This window comes from Scleropages formosus, chromosome 1 (genome assembly GCF_900964775.1).
Source record: "Scleropages formosus chromosome 1, fSclFor1.1, whole genome shotgun sequence".
In the NCBI taxonomy this organism is placed as follows: Eukaryota; Metazoa; Chordata; class Actinopteri; order Osteoglossiformes; family Osteoglossidae; genus Scleropages; species Scleropages formosus.
In genome coordinates, this window is record NC_041806.1 from 18,605,309 (window position 1) to 18,627,065 (window position 21,757).

General features: G+C 39.2%; 1 protein-coding gene across 6 annotated transcripts in view; it reads left to right on the forward strand.

The window, feature by feature from the left end:
* LOC108922314 (neurexin-3b-like) overlaps positions 1–21,757 on the forward strand; it is a 370,501-nt gene that overhangs the window by 337,118 nt on the left and 11,626 nt on the right. For 4 of the 6 annotated variants that reach the window (XM_018732379.2, XM_018732380.2, XM_018732374.2 and 1 more), the window contains one exon: positions 20,462–20,540. In XM_018732379.2, the coding sequence (XP_018587895.1) occupies positions 20,462–20,540 (79 nt within the window). Of the gene's footprint in view, positions 1–20,461; positions 20,550–21,757 lie in introns of all 6 variants that reach the window. The other 2 variants (XM_018732376.2, XM_018732378.2) reach the window with 1 other exon arrangement.

The window sequence follows — 21,757 nt, forward strand, 5'->3', positions numbered from 1 at the left end:
CAATTTCAATGTAGGGTCAGTGTCATGAAGTGGCTAGACCACAGCCTATGATCTCAGGAAACTGTGCTTCTCACTGTAAATTGTGCTTTTTTTGTTATTTGAAATAAGACAGGATTTCTTTCTTTAAGATCTCCAAGAAATTGTCATGAGCACATAATGTAATCTTATGCTTCCTTTTTCATTGAGTGCAGTTCTTAAGATTTAAGAAAATAGCACAGTGGGTAGAGTTCAGAGTTCCATAAATATTTCAATAACACATTATTTGTTTGACTTTGTATGCATTTATGTAATTGTTGATGAATAGATATTTGTAGCACTTGTCTTTTCAGACAAGTTTGAAGCATATGGTGAGCAATCAGGCGGCAGTACTAAGGCACTTGCAATTCCACAGATCACAACTTCTTCCACAATGATGCATTGACACACAATTAAGTTATGTTCCTCAGGTGGAGTTTTGTGTCCTATTACAGTAAATACTGCCAGTGTACACAGTGAACAATTGTAGAACAGTAATTATAAGCATTGTAGGATGTAGAAAAGACACATCAGCCAAAACTGTATCATCTCTAAAGAAGCAGACACCTTTGAGGAGATAGCATGGAAAAATTGAGAGGTGTCTTTGGTATTTTTTATTGGTGTTTTATTCCTCTCCTGAGAAGTTTTCCATCTGCTACCCGAATCACAGAATATTTAATTCTTTATAAAATTTAGAATATAATTCTTCTAATAATTTTTCCTGCATGACTTTGATAGCAACAGATTATTTTTTCTTATATTTGTCACACTATCCATGTGTAGTGCAGGTCATAAAATGTAAAATATATTTAATATCAGGAATTTTCCTAGCATATGAAGATGATGCAGTGCTTTGCTTTCTCCTCCTCTGTAATGCATATTGCTTCCAACTTTTTACTGATTTATTTGATTCTAATAAGGTTTCAGCGAGGTGTGGAAAAATTTGCCTACCCTTCTTAAAACTGATGGGTTCATAATTTAAATGTCACTTAAGTACCTTAATCTTTCCTTCCTCCTCCTCACAGAAGTACAACACTCCCACCTTATCTGCTTGATTTAGTCAGGCAAGTCCATTTGTTTCCCATAACCATAATTTCAGTGTTTTGCGGCATGCAGTTTGAGATGTTCTGAGACTCGTACGTAGCATCAGTTAGCTGAAGGGTTTATATCAGCCCCTGGTTTTTGCTACCTCAAGCTTAACGGCAGGTGAATGATTAAGGATATGGATCACCCGCCATTTCCTGTTGCACCAACACATGAATCAGCCCTTTTGAAAACTGTCTGCAATATCCTACAGCAAATACTCTTTGCTCAAAACAATAATTGACAAAGCCGATGGAGTGAAAACAGTTACAGGTTTTCTTGTATAACAAAGGCTCCTTTTAAGAGAATTCCAAGGTATGAGCAAATATTATTCATATTGAATTTTCACATAATTACCTGTCATAGCTGTCAACTCTTATGTGGCATACCTTATGTGAACATTCAAAATATATGCTTCAATGAGTTCCCTTCCCCCTGGACATGAGGTTTCTCCTGCACATCTTATTTGGTTTTTTGTGTTTAGCTGATACCTTTATCCACAGTGACTTACAACACTTGACACATTAAAATATACTCTCTACAGTAATTGTTCAATTTCTACACACACACACACACACACACACACACACACACACTACTGGCTATTTCAGTTCACCAATTCACGTCAAACATGACTTTCGTCCATGACAAGAAACTGAAGTACATGAAAGCACGGACAAAATCTTATTTTAAAATTTGAAGTGATAAAACTTGTAAAACTAATTTTTGTAATTACGTATGACTTGATTCACAGTTTTATTGCCATTGATATCAGAATTATAATTCTGCAGGAATGGATCAGGAGTTCATTGCAGTCATTACAAGAATGGATTAGGTATTCTAATAAAAATAATGTAATAATCTTTGTTTTATATAGCACATTTTGAAACAGCTTCTCAAATCCATTTACAGTACAGTACAATGCTAATCAGCAATGATTACAACTTTAAAACAGATGATAGACAACATTAAAAAAAAAAAAAGACAGCAACATCACAGAATCTATCCATTATCATTAACTGCTCGTTAGCACAAGTATATACATGGAACCATATTGGCGTGAAGAAACAAACACACTAAGGGCAGTGTAGAGCCACCTGTTCATCTGAAGTACATGTATTCTGAGCAGGGAAGGAAACTGGAGAAAAACAAATACAGGGAGAACATGCAAAATACCCAGACTGAGCTTGAACTGAATGCTCAGTTTAGGATCTGTGAGAAGCCGCACAAAGCTGCCCCTCTACAAATCCCTCAAGATTCATTATCCCTGCATTTGAGATGTTTTGTGCAATAAAAATTAGGTTAGATTAATATCAATTTCCAGACTGTGACATCACCTCCCCAGAACAAAGACCACAGGATACCTTGTGTTGGGTTTGTGCCCATTAGTGACAATTTAAGTAACGTTGTAACCGAACAAAAATTAAGCATAATAGTAAGATTATTACAATAGTAAGATCTAGATGTTGAGAATAAACGAGGATATAAAAGGAAGCAGCTTTGGAAAAGTTCATTTAATTTTTTTTTTTTAATGCCTGGAATCAAAAGTGTCAGGAACAGCTCTGATATTCAGGGCTTGGTTGTGAAATGGTTTTCTCTGTGCTTTAGAATGAATGAGCTGGGCAGAAAGAGCAGACATTAAGCTTTATTGCTGCACTATAAACTGCATCACCCATAAGTGTCCTTCTGTTGTGACACTAATACAGATATACTCCATCTTACGGTCTTCTCAGGTGAAATTTTCTTTTCCCATTTTCATTAATACATTTTTAGGAATTAATGATGCTCATTAAACAAGGGAAACCTGGTCTTAGTTACTGAAATATTCATTTAATAAACTTTTTATAATATGTAAAAACACCAAACAAGGGCCATCAACATAGTCAATACAGTGGAACCTCAGTTTACGAATTTAATCCATTCCATGTATTCATTCATCCTCTGAAATTTTTGTACACCGAAATGAATTTCCCCATAAGAAATAATGTATAACAGAATAATTGGTACTACGCCCCCAAAAATATTACAAAAAAAATTACTTTCCTAATCAAATGACACAAAATAACCATAGTTTAACCTACCTAACACAATGTTAAACAATATAAAAGACAAATCAATACAATGAATGAACAATTCAATAGAATGAAATGAACATTTGACTGCACTTTACTTTATGAGATCGGTGTACATTGCCTTGCCTTCTCGCAAATGATAGCTTCGGACACACTACCACCCGCTAACTGCCTCTCGTTTATCCAGAAAAGCAACAACTTCTCTACATCCTCAATGGCCTGAGACCGTTGCTTTGAAAACACTGTCACTCCTTTGCTTAGGGTATGTACAATACATACGTACGCTAAAGAAAATCACAAAGAATTTCTCAAATGCGTGCGCGAGAGCTTTGGATACAAGACGTTCACAACATGAGGCTACGTATACAACTGATGCTTGCCGGAGGGTATTCGTTGTCTCCCTACTCGCCCAATGCTTCCCGAACATACCCACGCGTACAGGTTCAAACAGGGTGTTTGTGCTCGGAGGCAATCTTTCGAAAACTGAAGAAGTTTACGAATCCATTTATTCATAAACAGAATCATACGTAGTAATTGTTTGAATACCAAATTCGACAGCCTTGAGGCTGTTCACGTGCTGTTCGTATTCCGAGCTACCATTCATATACAGAAACATTTTTTTTCGTATTTGCACTTAATACTCTGAATTATTCGTAAAAAGAGACATTCGCCAACCGAGGTTCCACTGTACTTACATTTATTCATACAGCAAATGCTTTTCTGCAAAGTGAGCCTCAGCTTTGTCCAGTATTTCAATCATGGCCATTGCTCTACCTCCTCCCAGGTCATTTCCTAAAATTAAGGGTGCCCCTTCACCAGGTAGTGAAGACGTAACCCAAACAAATCTACTAACTAGATCATACTGCAGATGCACACGATGTCTTGAACCAATACCCTGGAGCCATATAAAGACAGATCAAACAAATTTAAAGCATTCACAAAAATAAAAACTGGGCTACACCTGTATCTCTTAAAATCTGAAATTCTTTCTGATCTTATGGTTTGCCTACTAACGAAACTAACCCTTTCATAAGAAACGGCTCATAACTGGAGTCGGGAAGAACATTTTCACTAGTTGGAAGAACAGCAGAATGGCAAACAGTCTTATTAAAGCCGACACTCTTAGACTGCTGCTGCTGCTTACATTACATTTGAAACGCATGTGATCAGCAATAACATGACTTTCTTTATGATAGTTCAAAACATTCTTACTGCACTTTAGGATGGGGTGGGACTAGTTTTGGTCTGGCTGACTCGAAGTGTTCACTGAGAGCAGACAGTTTCTCTGTGTGCAGAGACATGAAAATGTTCTTGTGCATGATCACCAATTCATCTGCCAAAGCAGCTGCTTGCGACAAATTGATTAATATTCTGGATAGTTAAGATTTAAAGCCGTTAAGATCCCAATTGCACCTCCATTTATGTTACAACACCAGGATACCTAGGAGTTTAGGGATGTAACACCAGAACTATCTGGATGTTGATGTAATGTGGAAAAGTAGTAGAGAGTGAAAAAACAAAGAACTGCAGATGCAATCGTGTGTGGGATTTACTATAGTGTGAATATGAACGTGTGGACTAGAGAATTAAATACACACACACATTTTCAGAACCGCTTGTCCCATACGGGGTCGCGGGGAACCGGAGCCTACCCGGTAATACAGGGCGTAAGGCCGGAGGGGGAGGGGACACACCCAGGACGGGACGCCAGTCCGCCGCAAGGCACCCCAAGCGGGACTCAAACCCCAGACCCACCCGAGAGCAAGACTGCGGTCCAACCCACTGCACCACCGCACCCCTCGAATTAAATACAGCCTAAGCAAAAAAAGTCACATGGCAAAAGGAACGAGAGAGGTGGTAAAGAAAGCAACATGTCAGAGTATATCAGGATTCTAGCTGATTGAGCACAATCTAAATTACTAACGAGAAGAAACAGAAAAAGGAAAATCGTTGGTGTCGTCACGACCCCATCTAACCTGCACTAACTAGCCAAACCGAAACACAAGGATGATGCTCACTGCTAACCTAGTGTGTAGACCACAGAAATAAACCTGTGTGCAAGGTATGTGTCACGTCACCATCTTATTTGTTCGTTTTTCCTTTAAGAAGCACAAAGTCATTCTGAACATAAAAGGCATGAGAGCTGCAAAACACGTGACTAATATTTGCAGCGAACACGGAACACACATTGACATGCAAAACAGAGCAAAGGCAATAGCACTAATTATCACATAAATCACACAAAAAAACCAGAGCTCAAGTCAAACTGAATCTGAATCCAAACAACAAAACATGTGTGAGCTCCATCTTTCAAGGTTTTGAACCTGCTGTAGTGGATTGGTTGGTTGATGTCCGTCACATCATCACTAATGACAAGACAATGGAATAATGAGGAAACACACACCCCCAACGGGCAATTTAGAGTCAGCAGTTCTCTTGAAAGCATGTCTTTGAACTGTGAGAGGAAACCACAGTACCAGAAGGAAAGCCCCATATAGGGAGAAGATGCAAATTCCACAAAGCCTGAGCAGGGATCAAACCTAGGTCCCCTCACATCTCCCAGGCCCTGTGAGACAACTGTGCTGGCCATGTTAAGATCTTTTTTCTTTTTCTTTCTTTCTCTTTTTTTTTTTTTTTTTCTTTTTTTTCTGTGGCTGCTTTAATATGTGGTCAGCACTTAATGTACTAATTAGACCTACTGCTTTGCATTTTTAAAACCCAGGTTTGAATCCCACTTCACTCCATTCCGCTCTTCCCTTGAGCAAGAAATTGACTTCTGTTTAGTCCAAAAAATAAAAACTTACCCCACATCCGAATCAGTAAATCCTTGTAACTTTGTCAGAGAAAAATGTCTGCTGAGGAAACAAATGTAAAGGTAGTCGCTTTGCATTTGTTTGTGTACCTGTTATGGAGACTGACAGTGTGGTGTTACAGTCTCATAAAAGTCAACCTCACAGGCACTACTGATTTTCTTTTCCAATAGAAGATGTTTTCCTGTCATCATACTGAGGTCAAGATTATGGTGATAACACTGACTTGCAGCGATTCTGTCTGCATTGCCCGTGTCGGCACTGTGGATAGGAGATATACTGAACTAAGGCATGGATGACAGGCTGTGTACTTTAAAATGGCATGTCGTGATGACATTATTCTGTTTTAACCTTGGTTTTTGGATTGAAGTAGTAAAACATCCATGTTCCAAGGGAAGCTAACTGAAACAAGATGCATTATTCCTGCTTAGACTCTTAGCAGACACTGTGAGCCAAACCAAGTCGTATTAACAGAATGACTGTCTCAGTCACCCTCTACATGGGACTTTCAACCTTTATGATCAGAAGTAGTTTTTTAACCATTGCATTGTCCAGTGTTGCACATTCCAGGAATCCCTGAGCATATGGAAAACCATGTTTTTAAACATTCATGCATTGCATATTCTAACCTCACAGTTCATGCCTTCATTTGGGCTAGTCAAAATCGTGCGCTGTTTTAATTGTGTAACAAGCTACATTTTTCTCCCACAGCAACTCTACAGATGAACTTTGCTAGGCACTTTCTGTAGCCTTCATCTGATATGACGCACCACAGCCAGATCCCTTCATATCACTTAAAGGTACACCTGTGATGTGTGCAGTCATTGACAAGGGGTGTTTGTGATTTATTGTTTACACAAGCAAGATGTTGTCATCTGGGGCCGAGAGAAGCGGGACGGCAGGACCCAAGTGCGGAGTCCTTCGTCTGGATTCAGGGGATAGGGAAAGTTCTCAGAGTCGGGGACAGGTGAATGGTCGGTCGATCGGCGGTCAGAGTCAGAGTGAGGATCCATGGACAAGGTCAGGGGACGAAGCGAAAGGTCGGTCAGTCTGCGGTTGGCGTTGGAACGAAGATCCGTGTACATGGTTGGGAAACAAAGAGAAGGGACGAAAACGGAGAACAAGTGTTGAGTGTTGAGTGTTCACTGGACGTCATGAAGGAGGGCGGTTGTCTCTGACAAGATTCCGCAAAGGTATGGGAGCTGAGGAGGGTCTTTTAAAGGGTGAGCAGTTATTCAGGTGTTGGACCAGATTCAGGTGCTGTCAGTTGAGTTGTGGGCGTGGACGTGACAGATGTCAAGTAGTTACCCCATTTCAGACACTGGAAACACTGGGAAATAGAATTTGTATCTGTAGTTGTGATATGTAGTTAGTTCTAAATTAATTCATTTATAACAGGCATCAAATCTTGTTAAAAACCTTTTAATGTGTTGTTGCTGCTGTTATTACAATATACAACACAAGGTACTTCACTCAGGGTTAGGATAACACAGAGCCTATCACAGTAGTACAGATTGTTAGGATAGATAGGGTACACTCTGGAGAGGACCAGTCCAGCCGGATTCAAACAGAACCAGCCTAAGCTATGTGACACAGCAGCACTACCTATTGTGTCATTGTGTTGGGCTTTCAACAACATTCAGTATTCTTTTGTTTTTTCCTATAGAGGACAAGGGGTACCATGTAAATGAGTAATCCATAAATCATTAGTCACTAAATGAAAAACAATATAAGTAATTAAGTAAATGAAAAAAAAAAAACACACACACACACTGGCTGAAACCACTTGTCCTGAGGGGGGTCATGGCAAACCGGAGCCTAACCCAGCAACACAGGGTGCAAGGCTGGAGGGGGAGGGGACACACCCTGGACGGGACACCAGTCTGCCTCAAGGCACCCCAAGCAGGACTGAATCCCAGGCCCACCAGAGAGTGGGACCTGGCGAAGCTCGCTGCACCTCTGTGCCCTCCAATGGAACAACAATAAAACAACACAGAAAATAATCAGTATATTGATAAACAAATTATAAGTCGAAGACTTATAATTAAATCTTGCTTTTGATAAGCAAATTATAAATCTATCTGGGTATAAATGTTTCTATGTAAAAATAGATACATTTATACCAAAATTAAAACTTGCCTTTTATATTACTATTTTGATTTTCACAATACCACATGGTTTTGCATTTTCTTTTGCTTTTCCTTTTGCAACTCATTTCAAATCCACTTTAAAATTCCTTAGTGTTGTGTGCTGAGGAAAACCACAAATCTCATTGGTCCTCTCTGTATTTTAAGCAACTACTGCACAAACAATGGCATACAAAAGTATTCAAACACTTTGAAGGTTACCAACATTGCTTGGATTACAAATTATACTTACACATATTTTTCCAGTGGTATTTTTCATTGTAAACTCATTAATGAAAAATGGAAATGTACTGTTTTTATGGGTATTCCAACCCCTAAACTTTATAAACTTCAGGTTTACACAAATGAAAAGTTGTTTTTGTCATGTCAGAAGGTAACACAAACATGGCTGTGTGTTGCCAGGTGTCCTAATGCAGATGAAAAGGGTGATGTCATCCACAGCAGAGTGAATATATTGTATACATGTGCACCATGCAAAGAAAGAATGAAACGAAGTGAGACGAGGAACACAGATCGAAGAGATATGCTGAGTGTTCCTGTAAGGCAAACTGTAGACAGAAACATGACTTAGGTCGGACAGGAACACGGGATTGGGACAAGAGCACTAAGGACAGATGCAGGCACGACTTGAGCTCTGGACTAGAACACAAACACACTGTGAACAGGAGCTAGAAACATGTGAGTAAACAGTGAGGAAGAATTGCTATGAGATTGCTAGGAAATCTAGTAGAGAGCCGATCAAGAATCAGCAACTAGTTGTTTGTCCATCACTCCTTTTATAGTGCGGGAGATTTGGTGTTCGTTGGGTTCACATGTGGTTGATGTGGCTGCGTGGTTCCGAGGTGATGCCCTCTGCATTCATCTTGAGTCCACTTCTTGTCTTTTATTTGGATATTGGTTTCTACCAGTGAACTCAAAAAAAAAGTGTGAGAATGAAGACTAAAGAATATTCAAGAAAAGTTAAACTCAGAGAAATTCACAGATTAGGAAAATAGTACAACATACTGTAACTCAGTCTCCAAGCAAGACATAGACCATGAAGAGGCCAGTGATCACTTTAAAGGAGCTAAAGAGTGTAGTGGCTGAAAGTGGAGGAAAGGTACACCAAAATCAAATCAAAATATCATGATCAAAAGCACTGCACAGAACTGTAAAAGACTAATCATATCAAAGCATGTGAGTGTCTCAGCTAAGATACGGGAAATTGTTTTATAGTTTGATGAGACTAAAGCAGTACTATATGTGGTAAAAACTTAACATTACCCATGCTTCAAGAACACTAGTCCTACAGTGAAGTATGGTGGTGGCAGCATCATGCTACAGGAAGGATTTTCTACAGCAGGGATGACTCATCTTTTTAGAACAGAAGGAAGAATGGATTGACCAGAATACAGGGAAATACTGCAAGAGAACCTCTTTCAGTCTGCTAAGAAACTGAAGCTTGGAAAAATGTTTACCCTTTCGGAGGAAAAAGGTCACAAGAATAAGGCCAAAGCAGAATTGTTTCAGATCAAAAATTTGGTTAATCAACAAGGTTCCTGGTACTCCTCAAGATGTTGGTTTCTGACCAATGAGAAAGGGCGAACTCTTGGTCCTCAGTACAGTTTGAAAGGTTTTAAAAAGGAACAGTACAGGAAGAGCTCAAAATGATTTGCTGATACAAAAAGTAAAATAGTAATATGAAAAGCAAATTTTAAAAGCAAATTTACCAAAAACTTTTTTTCCAAAGCTATGTACATCTCAGAAAAAAAAATACAGAGTACATTACACTAATAGAAGGAGAGATATTGGATGCAGACACATGAGTACAGTCAGTTTGTCACATTCCATCATAGTGACTGAGTATTGAACTAGTATTACAAAATAGCTGCACAAAGGTTTATTGATTATTCAACAAATTGTTATTGAAAAACGATTAAAACACATTTGATCGGTTGTCATGTACTTATGAGATCGGGGAAGTGAGTCCGAAACAGATGAGTTTCAAGACCCTTCTTAAATGTACAGAGAGATTCAGCATTTCTGAGTGGTGGAGATCATTCCTCCACATCAGAGCCAAAACTGAAAACCTTCATGCTTTTGATTTTGGACCTTTGGACTGCCAAGTAGGCAGAGGTGGAAGAGCATAGCAGTCTGACTGAGAAAGTCTGATTAGCCCAGTGGTCAAGTAGATATCCAAGAGCAGATCCATTGCTGGTTTTGTAGGTCGTAATCCACACACATACCGTCTGTAACTGCTCGTCCCGAGCGGGGGTCACGGTGAACCAGGAGCCTAACCCTGCAAGGCTGGAGGGGGAGGGGACACACCCAGGATGGGATGCCAATCTGTCGCAAAGCACATCAAGCAGGACTCAAATCCCAGACCCGCCAGAGAACGGGACCCAGCCAAGCCTGCTGTGCCACCACTCCCCTGTAGGCTGTAACCAGAGTCTTGAATTTGAACCGTGTAGCATTACGAAGCCAATGCAGAGAGACAAGCGGGGGGGATACATGGGAACACTTCAACAGGTCAAGCACAATTCATGCAGCAGTGTTCTGTATCAGCCAAACAAGTTTGATTGCAGAAGCAGGAAGGCAAAAAAGCAGTGAGCTGCAGTAGTCCAAGTGGGATGTCACTATAGCCTCCACCAGAAGTTCCATAGTATTTCGTGGGATAATGATGGATCCTGTGGATGTTATGAAGGGTGTATCTGCAGGACTGGCTTGTGGCATTGATGGTCTGACAGAAAGATAGGCCAGTTTTTTTTTTTTGTAAAAAATGTAAAATTCTATTTTTACATAGTTTTTGTTTATCAAAACTAAGCTATGATTTGTTCAGAGGCAAAATATACACACACAGACACTGTCTGAAACCGCTTGTCCCAAGTGCGGTCGTGGCCAGCCGGAGCCTAACCCCACAACACAGGGCGCAGGGCTGGAGGGGGAAAGGACACACCTAGGATGGGATCCTAGTCTGCCGCAAGGCCCCCCAAGCAGGACTCAAACCGCAAACCCTCCAGAGAGGAGACCCCACCCAAACCTGTTGCACCACCATGCCTCCATACAGGCAAAATACACACACACACACACACACACACACACACACACACACACACACACACACACACACACACACATTTTCAGAACCGCTTGTCCCATACGGGGTCACGGGGAACCGGAGCCGAACCCGGCAACTCAGGGCGTAAGGCCGGAGGGGGAGGGGACACACCCAGGACGGGACGCCAGTCCGTCGCAAGGCACCCCAAGCGGGACTCGAACCCCAGACCCACTGGAGAGCAGGACTGTGGTCCAACCCACTGCGCCACCGCACCCCCTCTACAGGCAAAATAGTAATATGAAAAACAAGTTTTAATTTGAGCATACATTTATCTATGTACTATGTAGTATGTATTTACCAAAAGCAATTTTTAATTTTCATATAAATGTATCTGTTTTGTGGGGGTGCAGTGGCGCAGTGGGTTGGACCAGGTCCTGCTCTCCAGTGGGTCTGGGGTTCGAGTCCTGCTTGGGGTGCCTTGCGACGGACTGGCGTCCCATCCTGGGTGTGTCCCCTCCCCCTCTGACCCTACGCCTTGTGTTGCCGGGTAGGCTCCAGTTCCCCGCGACCCCATATGGGACAAGCGGTTCAGAAAGTGTGTGTGTGTGTGTGTGTGTGTGTGTGTGTGTGTGTGTGTGTGTGTGTGTGTGTGTGTGTGTGTGTATCTGTTCTTTGTTTTACTGTTTGTGATACGCTGATTATTTTCAGTATTGTTTTATTGTTTTAGTGTTCTTTGTTTATTACTCAGGGCATTACTTTTCCAGCTGAGTTTTTCATTTTCATTTTGTTTTAATGATTAACAGATTACTCATTTGCATTTTATGTGGCACTCCTTGTCCATGATATTTCTCTGCTATTCTGTGAATGATAATAGTGAAATAAATGCAGGCAGTCTCCAGATTACGAACGAGTTCCATTCCTCAGTTTGTCTTTAAGTCGGGTTTTGACGTAAATCGGAACAGTTAGATATGGTGGGTATCTAATGAAAGTTTGTCAAATGTCTGTCTTAATAAATCATATATCGTGTACCTTTCTATGCATCAAAAACATTAAAAAAACACATCTGGACACACTAAAACATCTTTAATATAACAATATAGTAATAATAATAACACAGTGTTGTTATTATTATTATTATTATTATTATTATTATTATTGATATAGAAAGAGATAATAAATATTACTATTGCCATAATGAACAGAGGACTCGGAGGAGGCTGGACCCAAGTGCAGGATCGTTTATTAAGAATCAAAGGACTAGACGTGTTCTCATGGTCGGGGGGCAAGTGAATGGTCAGTCGATCGACAAACTACATTTGAGATCTTTGACAAATTACATTTGAGATCTTTATTATTACGTTAAATAAATCTTTCATATCTTTTTTGCAATTGGTTAATCAATTAAGTAATGTTGTACCATAAACTGTAAACATGAGCAATAAATACAGGGAATCATATACTTGGATTTTTGTTGAACTGTGAATTTGAAAAACTTCTCAAGTTACATTTGAAGATTTCAGAATATTAAAATTAATTTTACCCAGTGGAATCATTACCATTAGGTTGCTGATTTAGATACCGACTTGTTTGTTTGTTTGCTTGTTTGTTTGTTTGTCTGTTTGTCACTTGGTTTTTTGTTTGTAACATGAAAGTTACATTTATCTGTAAAAGAGAGTAATCAAGAAAAGTTTGCTATAAATCTATGAAAGACACTTTATAATGGCAAAGTTGCAGAGAAGATTCAGGACCAAGACAGTAGATTAAACCATTACTTTTGAAGGACTTGCATAATGACTGTGTCTGTCAATCTTTATTGGAATTAAATGGTTTGCTTTAATTTTAGAATTGAATAAACTGTTGAAGTCAGAAAAGTCAAAGATTTAATTTTTGCTCCATTTTAACAGAGCCAAAATGTAATTGCCTGTTTAGCCAAAGATACTCAGAGTCCAATTATAGGCTTTGTTTAGTAATGAGCCTTTTCAGTTGTTCAAGTCATTATCAGCGCTGCGTTAACACAGTAATGCTCATCCTGGCCCCTGTTAAATTACTTTTTCTGCAGCCAATACACAGAACACACTATAAAGACACAGAGCTTCTCCATTTGGTGTGCATGTGGGGTTAGTGCAACATCTGAGCATTTCCTGCTGTGCTGGAACACCCCCGGAGGACAAAATTCCAGCTGTTCTTATAGTCACTGTCCCAAAATACATTTCTGAGAGTGCTGTTGAAGTTTTAGGTTAAATGTTGAGAGCTGATAGGTACAAATTGAGTGCTGACATTTTGAAATGTATATGATGTGCAAATCATTATGGCAATCAAAGCCCAGAATATGTTCATTATACAGTAATGGGTCATGTAAACATTCCTAAGCTGTCCCTTGATATTGCTTACGGACCCAGCAAAAATTAAAAATTAAGTAGTAGCCTCAGATATTACTGTTTTATATTGCTGATTATTTCTTAATTTTTGCACTGCTAGGGTTACATTGTTCATGATACTCCAACAATTACTTCATTATTTACCCTGATACCTTCCAAAGAATATAGTCTTAAATGGATAAGGCAGGTAGGGGGTGGAGTGGCGCAGTGGGTTGGACTGGGTCCTGCTCTCCACGAGGTCTCGGGTTCAAGTCTCCCTTGGAGTGCCTTGCAATGGACTGGTGTCCCGTCCTGGGTGTGTCCCCTTACGCCCTGTGTTGCCGGGTTAGGCTCCAGTTCCCTGCGACCCCATATGGGACAAGCGGTTCAGAAAGTGTGTGTGTGAATAAGGCAGCAATAATTAAGGTAGTGGTTTTAACCAAACGTCTGCAGATAAATTGCCCATCAGCATTATTTTAGAGATCCTTGCCTTAAATCTTTAGGAAGACTGAGAGAATGAAGTAGTTATAGGTTCTCCTTCACTGTCAATGGCATTATATAACCTCCATATCCAGGCTCACAGGTACCAGCACCTCCCCATCAATACCTGCTACTACTGGTGCTTGAATTTTTTTTTTCCTGCCATGCTTTTCAGTTAAATGCAAGTGATACAAAACATAATTTAAATGTGAACAATTACAGGAAAATAGTAATCACTTGGTGTATTGGCAGCTGACTGCATAGCTGCCAACCTCTGATGGAAGAAAAATATGAATTGGGGCTGGTGTGAGGTATTATTTTCATCACCACCATCACCATCATCATCACCATAATCATTGCTACTGGTTCTATTGTCATATAGTTTTACATCGCTGAAATACAGAGGGTAACTAAGAGAAAAAATAACCACTCACCCAACAAAATCACAGAGATTTTGTGTCTCTGAATACAGTGTATTACAGAGAGGGAACAGGTGAGCATGATGAAGTTACAACACTAGAGCTGGTCCTTTTCACTTGCTTTGAAGTATCAGACTTAGCAGTCAGCAGAAAGTCCTTTGGCTGTTTGACTGTAACATGGACCTTGTCCTTTGATCTTGGCTACCAGAATAGAACCAGTTGATCATGTCACTACTGAGCGATCCACAGAAATCAGTTTTATTCTTGCAAATCTGGCTGAAAATTCTTTCACATGTGCCATTGCTGTGTGTCAGTGAAAGGATTCCCAACATGGCATGGACAAGTTTGTTGAAGGACATGGTGTCAAACTGTTCTACTTTGCCAATGAACGCCCACTTCACTATAAAAATTAAAAAATAAATAAATAAAAAATTTGCCTGTTGCCAGACAGTTCTCATCCCTGTATAAAATTAGTGACTAGCATCATTGTAAGAAAACTTCACAATCAATATAAAGAATCAGTTGTACAAATCTCTGCTGTGATTATACTAAGATCTGTTTTCTCTGAAAAACACAAAGAGGTTTTCGGTGTAGTTTTTTGCTATTTCCTCCCAAGCCATGTTTCGCAAGGGTTTGATAGTTTTTTTTTTTTTTTTTTCATGTAGTTATGTCATGTTTTATACCATGCACAATGTTTATGCCACATCTGCACATTTTTCAAAATGCAAAATGTTGTCCTTGCCTGGAAACATCTATAACAGCAAAGTGATCTTTGTATTTTGCAGAAAACATGAGGAAAACTCTGTTTTTTGAGCTATTTTACTATACATGATGGCAAAAGTTTGCAATGCTCATGCAGGAATCGGAGCTCTGATTACTTTTGTGAAGTGATCACATGGGGAAGCATGATGCTCATGCCCAGAAGCAAGTATACGTACCAATGGTTGATTAAAAAGGATACAAGTGTGTGGGTCGTGGTGGTGTGTATAGTGATTTATTATTATTTATTTTATGTATTGTTTTGGAAAGCGGGATTTAGTAACACAAAGCGTAAGTTTTGTATTCAGTGTTGAAAACTGGAAAAAATCCAGGAAAACAGGAAGAGTTGCCAACTATGTGAAGGAATTTCTACTGTGCACTGGGTAATGTTTGCCACATAGCCAGTTTACTATAATATTATTCTAAACCAGTTCAGGTGGTATTTCTTGGAAACAGTATAAATACCAAAAGCCTGTACAGCCACAGCCCATCTGAAAACTTCAAATTGATTTTCCCAAATTTGGCCAAGGCCTGTTCTTTGGAGGGTCTGGGGTTCAAGTCCTGCTTTGGGTGCCTTGCGATGGACTGGCATCCAGTCCTGGGTGTGTCCCCTCCGCCTCCAGCCTTGCACCCTGTGTTGCCGGGTTAGGCTCCAGTTCACCGCGACCCCGCTCGGGACAAGCAGTTTCAGACAGTGTGTATTTATGTGTGTGGGTATGTGTGTAGGTGGGTGGGAGGGTTTTCCCAAACACTATTATGGCAGGTTTGCTAATGACAGCTTAAAAGACAAAAGCGTAGGCATGTACTACACGTTGATCTCAGCCACAAGGCCAAGAAAAGTTATAAAATAAATCAAGAAATGCCTGGATTTTATTCCTGGTCAGACATCCCAGTGTATTTGGATTGTCCGCATACCAACTTTCATTTCTTAAAAGCTTTTACAGAAGCCTTTGTTTTCTTCCCCTTACCGAGAAAAAATATGCCTCAATCTTCCTGTGTACTGTACAGTCTTTGTTTGGCTTTCAATTCTGGTTTTTGTTCTCCACAGTACACAGAAAACAGCATATTATCATGCTAAAGCAGCAGAAAAACAGAAAAAAAACTTAGTTTAGTTTTAAATGTACTCTGCATAAGATTCTTGCCAGAACGGTTAAGTATTTTGAACAGAGCCAGATTCTTTCTGGGTCATTCTGTAACTGCTTGGCCTACATGGGTACCGATGTGCCCTTTGACTGAGAGCATAGCTTGTCTGCTGTCGAAAGGCTATCATCACAGCAGCAAAAGGGAAAGGTGCTGATGGTCCCATAAGCAAAGGGCATGCTGGTTAAGTGGACTTTCACATCCACTAATCTCTGTCAACAAGGTCTGAAATGCCTCCTCATGGGAACACCACTCAACACTGGTGGAAGGCAACAGTCAGAACAGGCTTCCACATGTTGCTCATGGTGGGACCACAGGAGCCAGCAGTCCATTATGAGCCAACATAAGCCAGAAAGATGGCAAGGCAACCCCGCATCCTTTTCAGTGTGAATCAATTTTCCTGAGCTGGTCTTCTGCAATATAAAAATAGGGCCTCGATATGTCCAGACATGCTCAAAGCTGCCAAGTTTCATGGACCCTTCTAGACTCATTTTAATAGTGGGGCTAGCAAATCTGTTCCTTCTTATGGGTTCTGACAAATAAATCAGTGTAGATAATTCAGCTCTCCAAAGCCCTGTGGCCAGCTTTATTCTCTGAACTTTACATTGCAGTTGCTACACACAAGTTAGAGATAGTTTAGGACTTTTTTATTCTTCAATTTTTATAAATTGTGCTGCATGTGCTAGTGCCAGTGACAAGCCGTACAATACGTGACTTATCTAGGCTGTTCCACAGCAGGCTCCCAGCCCCTGGGAGACCAGGGTGCCTTTATGCTGGCCCCTTTTCCCTCTGCACAAAGCAAGGAAAAATGTCTGTGTTTCTTTCTGTTTTGGTCAAAAATTGTATTTTTGATCGCATGCTTTTGAAAGACATACATTATATTGACATATGTGCCACCCCTCATTCATCAGGTCACCCAAAACATTTATACTCACATGCACAATTCTACAAATACTTCTACACCTCCTTACACCCCCATTGTTGAATATGTCCATGAAGAAGCCTTACTCCTGTATGTGATGTGATTGTATCAAAGATGTGCGTTTACACAGTTGGTTTCAGCCCAAGCTTTTGATTCAAAACAACCCGGATGCTCGCAGCATCTGTTTTGTGAGCCATATCAACAGCTGAATAGCTCGACAATATTAAAAAAAAAATCCTATGTTTTCACACTTGGACACACTGCTGTGAAAGTTGTATTGTCATTTTATTAACCAGTTAATTCTACAGCTAATGGTTGTAGTAGGGAAATAAATCTTTTCTGGTGAAATTAGCAGGACAAAATTAGAAAATATGAGTTTACATAATTATATAATGGTGGAATGACCTCCTCCTCTCACTCAGAACTGCTGACTCTCTGTCCACATTTAAAAAGGGTCTTAAAACTCATCTTTTCCATACTCATTTTGCCCATGATCTCTTAAGTTCATGTAAGGTATAAATGTTCATGCACTATAACTTTAAGATCATGATTATGTACTGTAATGTACATAAATGTTTATATGTATCAAAAATAAAAATTACAAGGAGGATGATCAGGAATCTTTGATATTCTGATAAAGTTTCATGCAGCTACTCATGTGATGAACATTGGTTCCGGTGGTGGAAGGAGACAAATTAACTGTACTTAAGAATCACATGTCTGCAACAAAGTCTCTCTTTCTGCTAATGTAATACCCACAATGCATGTGGTGCAGAGAACTCTGGGTTTGGATGGGGCGAAGAAGGATGCACAAGCAGTGTTCATGGCGAAAATTTATTGGAGCACCAGCTAACCGGGCAATAATGTTCTCGGTTCAAAGATCCATTTCTTCAAGGACCTGCCCCTGAAGCCAGCCTGCTTAGCGCCCCCCGGACTTTCTCCCTTTCTTGCCAGCAAACACAGTCACCCCCTTATATTCCCTGTAAGTCCCCCCAGTGGCTGAACACTTAATTACATTTTTCCAATAATTCAACTATTTACAATAGACTAATTTCCCACCCAAACTCTCGGTAATGCGAGTCGTTACATTGCCCCCCCATCAAAAAAAAAAGCAGCGTCCCCACTGCTGCCTGTCCCACAAATGTCCCACTGTCCTGCACTGCCTGAAACGTGGCTCCGGTCGGAAGTGCAGGTCCCGGACACTCAGCACATGAAGACTTGTTCAGTTGTAGCACTAGGTTTTAAGTGATGGCTGGCACCATTTTTCCTAAAAGACGACTGCCTGCCGGACATTATTTGTGGGAGTAATAAGAAAGGTAAATGAAAGCATAATGAAAGCAAATGTAGTCATTCATTTAAGAGATGGCAAAAAAATTGCGTATCTGTTTGCAGTGTGAGCACAAAATATAAGTGGGGCTGTTTGCCTACTGTATTTGGTGACTGTTATTCTAGCAACCATATGCTTTTTCTTAATTATCAAACAAAGTTTGTCTGACCAGATACTGCCTTGAATTGTCTGCCTTGGATGAGTGACCTTTGAATTCTTGATGCTCAAAATTTCCATTCATTTGAAAATTGAGTTACATTGTTGGTCTTTCTTTTGAATTTCATCTTTGAATGTTTCAAAATGATTTTCTGAGGAACATTGTATTAAATCCTTCAATAGAATGAATTTGACCTCTTAGTATGCTGCGATTGCTGAAGATGCATATGAGATTTATAAGGTTCTATGACACATTGAAAATGGTGTTTTTCTTATGATCTGAAAGTGAGTGCATTGGATCATGTGTATCTAATACAATGAAAGCATCAATCTATCAAACTTGATAAAGTAATGATTTTGAAAGAAGATATTCAAGATCTTTAAATGAGATGTGATTTCTGAAAACTCAGGAACAAATTGAAAGGATTTAGCTGGATTTCCTTACTGGCTGAGCTCCATGTAGCAGTATATTTACAGGGCATAGAAAAGCACACTGAAAACCAGTTGATATCCTGTGGTTCAATATTCAGTTTGTACTCACCCTTAGGTCAGCTTTTGAGAATCAGATTAAACCCAGTGGTGGAGATAGACATTGATGTCATGCAGACAAGGATTAATTACATGTTCAGGTCACCAGAACAAGCCATGCCATTGTCTACATGAGTGCCATGTCTAAAAAAATGATATGTCACAGGATTCAACCATGTACTTTGTCGGACATACAGTACATATATATGTGTAATCGCTTGATAATTTTCTCATTTAGCAAAGATATAAGTTCCATGTTATCATTCTTCTTAAAGATCTTTTTTGTTATTGTACCACTGAAAATCCTCATACCTCATGGGTTGTAGCCTTTGCATCAATGCCTTCAGGACTGGGTTTACTGTTGGAATCTGATGGTATTTTGATTTTGTGAAGAAGGATCATGGGATGGTTTGGTTGTACATTTAATTAAACACATGGGTTTACCAGCTCCATTTGGCAGAAAATCAGAGATTACCTCAGATGGTCTCTAAAATAATTCAATTGCTTTTTTATTGCTTTTTGCATCTGGGCACTGTCTTACTTTCCATCTTCTTCCATACTTGATATAAATTCAATGAATAATATTATATTTACTAAGAGCTATATTTTACGACAATCTGCTATGGAAATGGTCTCTAACCGCCTCTTCATCAATACACTTTTCATTGCATTGTTATATTTAAGTTTTGGCACAAAACCTGGACCAAACGGTATGCTCACAAAACCATCATTTGTCATTTTCGGGGAAGTGGAAGCACTGTACTGTACTTCATTACTCCATTAAAGGTTTTTCAGTGGAGATTTTTATCATTGTACCTCTTCCCTAAGGAGTACTAACATCGTTCTTTGAATTTGATGTCATTTCCTGTACGTGATGCATAATCATGTCTTTTCATCCGCATTTTTTTTCAGGACGGTACTACACAGCTATGGCTGGGGGATAATTCTGAGCAGTGGTTTTTACATTGTTGGTGTATTAATAAATAATTTCAAGAATCCTCTCACTTTCTGCCATATTGTATGAAACTGATATCTATATACAGTATTTGGGAAAAACAAGACAATCCCTTGAAGTAATCATACATCTGTGAGATGCAAATCTGTGCAGTTTCTATTTAGGAGTTTTCATTTGAAACAAACCTGCAAATGAGAGAGTGTAATCTACTTTAATAGTAATAGTTTTTTTGTGTCTTTCTGGCTCCATCAAAGACGACAGATGACATTGTGTCATCAGCTGAGTGCTCCAGTGATGACGAAGACCTGGAGGAGTGCGACTCAGGACATGCAGGTGTGATGGGTTTGTCCAGTTCTGCTTGCTCAGTCCCAATTTGGTACCATGTACTAAGGATCGAATCTTAAGCATCACTACCCATGGACACACTGAGTGTGAAACCAATGATAATTTCATACTCAAAAGCCGTACAAGCTCTTCGGTAAGGATACATAAATTACAGACACTGAGGTTACATGTAAAAACTCAAATTAAGTATTGAAAGATATTTGTTAAATGAGCTTGTTAACTGCATCAGTAACTATGATAATGTACACTTGTCCATGGGGTTTCAAACTGCAGCAAACATGGTAATATATTTATACTAATTTTGTCCTCTCATTTAAATGAGAGCAGAATACTTACACTAAAATCTGCAAAATTAGTATTTAGGACCATGTTGTCTGCACTGATGCTTCAAAATGTATCAAAATCTAACATTATTTCTCATGTGTTATTGATTGACTGCATTTTTCTCGACTGATACATTTTGAGATTCTTTAGATAAAAATAGCTTTCAGTGAAATTGTGTAATATCTTGAACATTACTTGCAATTGATCAAGTATTTTTTTTGGGTTAATCATTTTTGAATGCTTGTATTACGTTAAACTTCTTAATAGAGAACAGATATCATGGAATTTCTGTGTACAAATATGCACAAATAGTTTTGTTTCAAAGTTTAGACATTAGACTGTTGGTTTATTTTATTTTATTTTTCAGCTAAAAAATAAAAACAATACAAAATTGCATTGCCTTGATAAACATGAATTGAAACCATTATGTTTTTTGAGGGACCTGGGATGCGAACTAGATTTAAATTTTGCATGGACTTCAGCTTGATCAAGCTGGCAGTCAAATCACTGCTCTAAAGAATTCAGAAACATTCATTATATATTTGGTCATGCTAGCTTAATGTCAGTATTATAATTTTGAAACACTAGTTGTTCTGCATAAGGATATGACAGATTTTTCCATTTAAAACAGTTTACTGACATATTTTTACTGATATTTGTCATCACCAAGTGAAGTTAATGGCACATCAAAGATTGTTACTTATTTTACCCTTACTATAGATTGCTATAATTTTTTAAATGTGATTTGTCAGAATTTTTTAATCATATCTTTTATTATTTTTGATAAGGTCAAACTTATATCCTGATTCATTTGACAGAATAAAGTGAATAGTCAAACTATAAATGCAAACACTTTCTGTGGTAGTTCAGTACAGTATCTC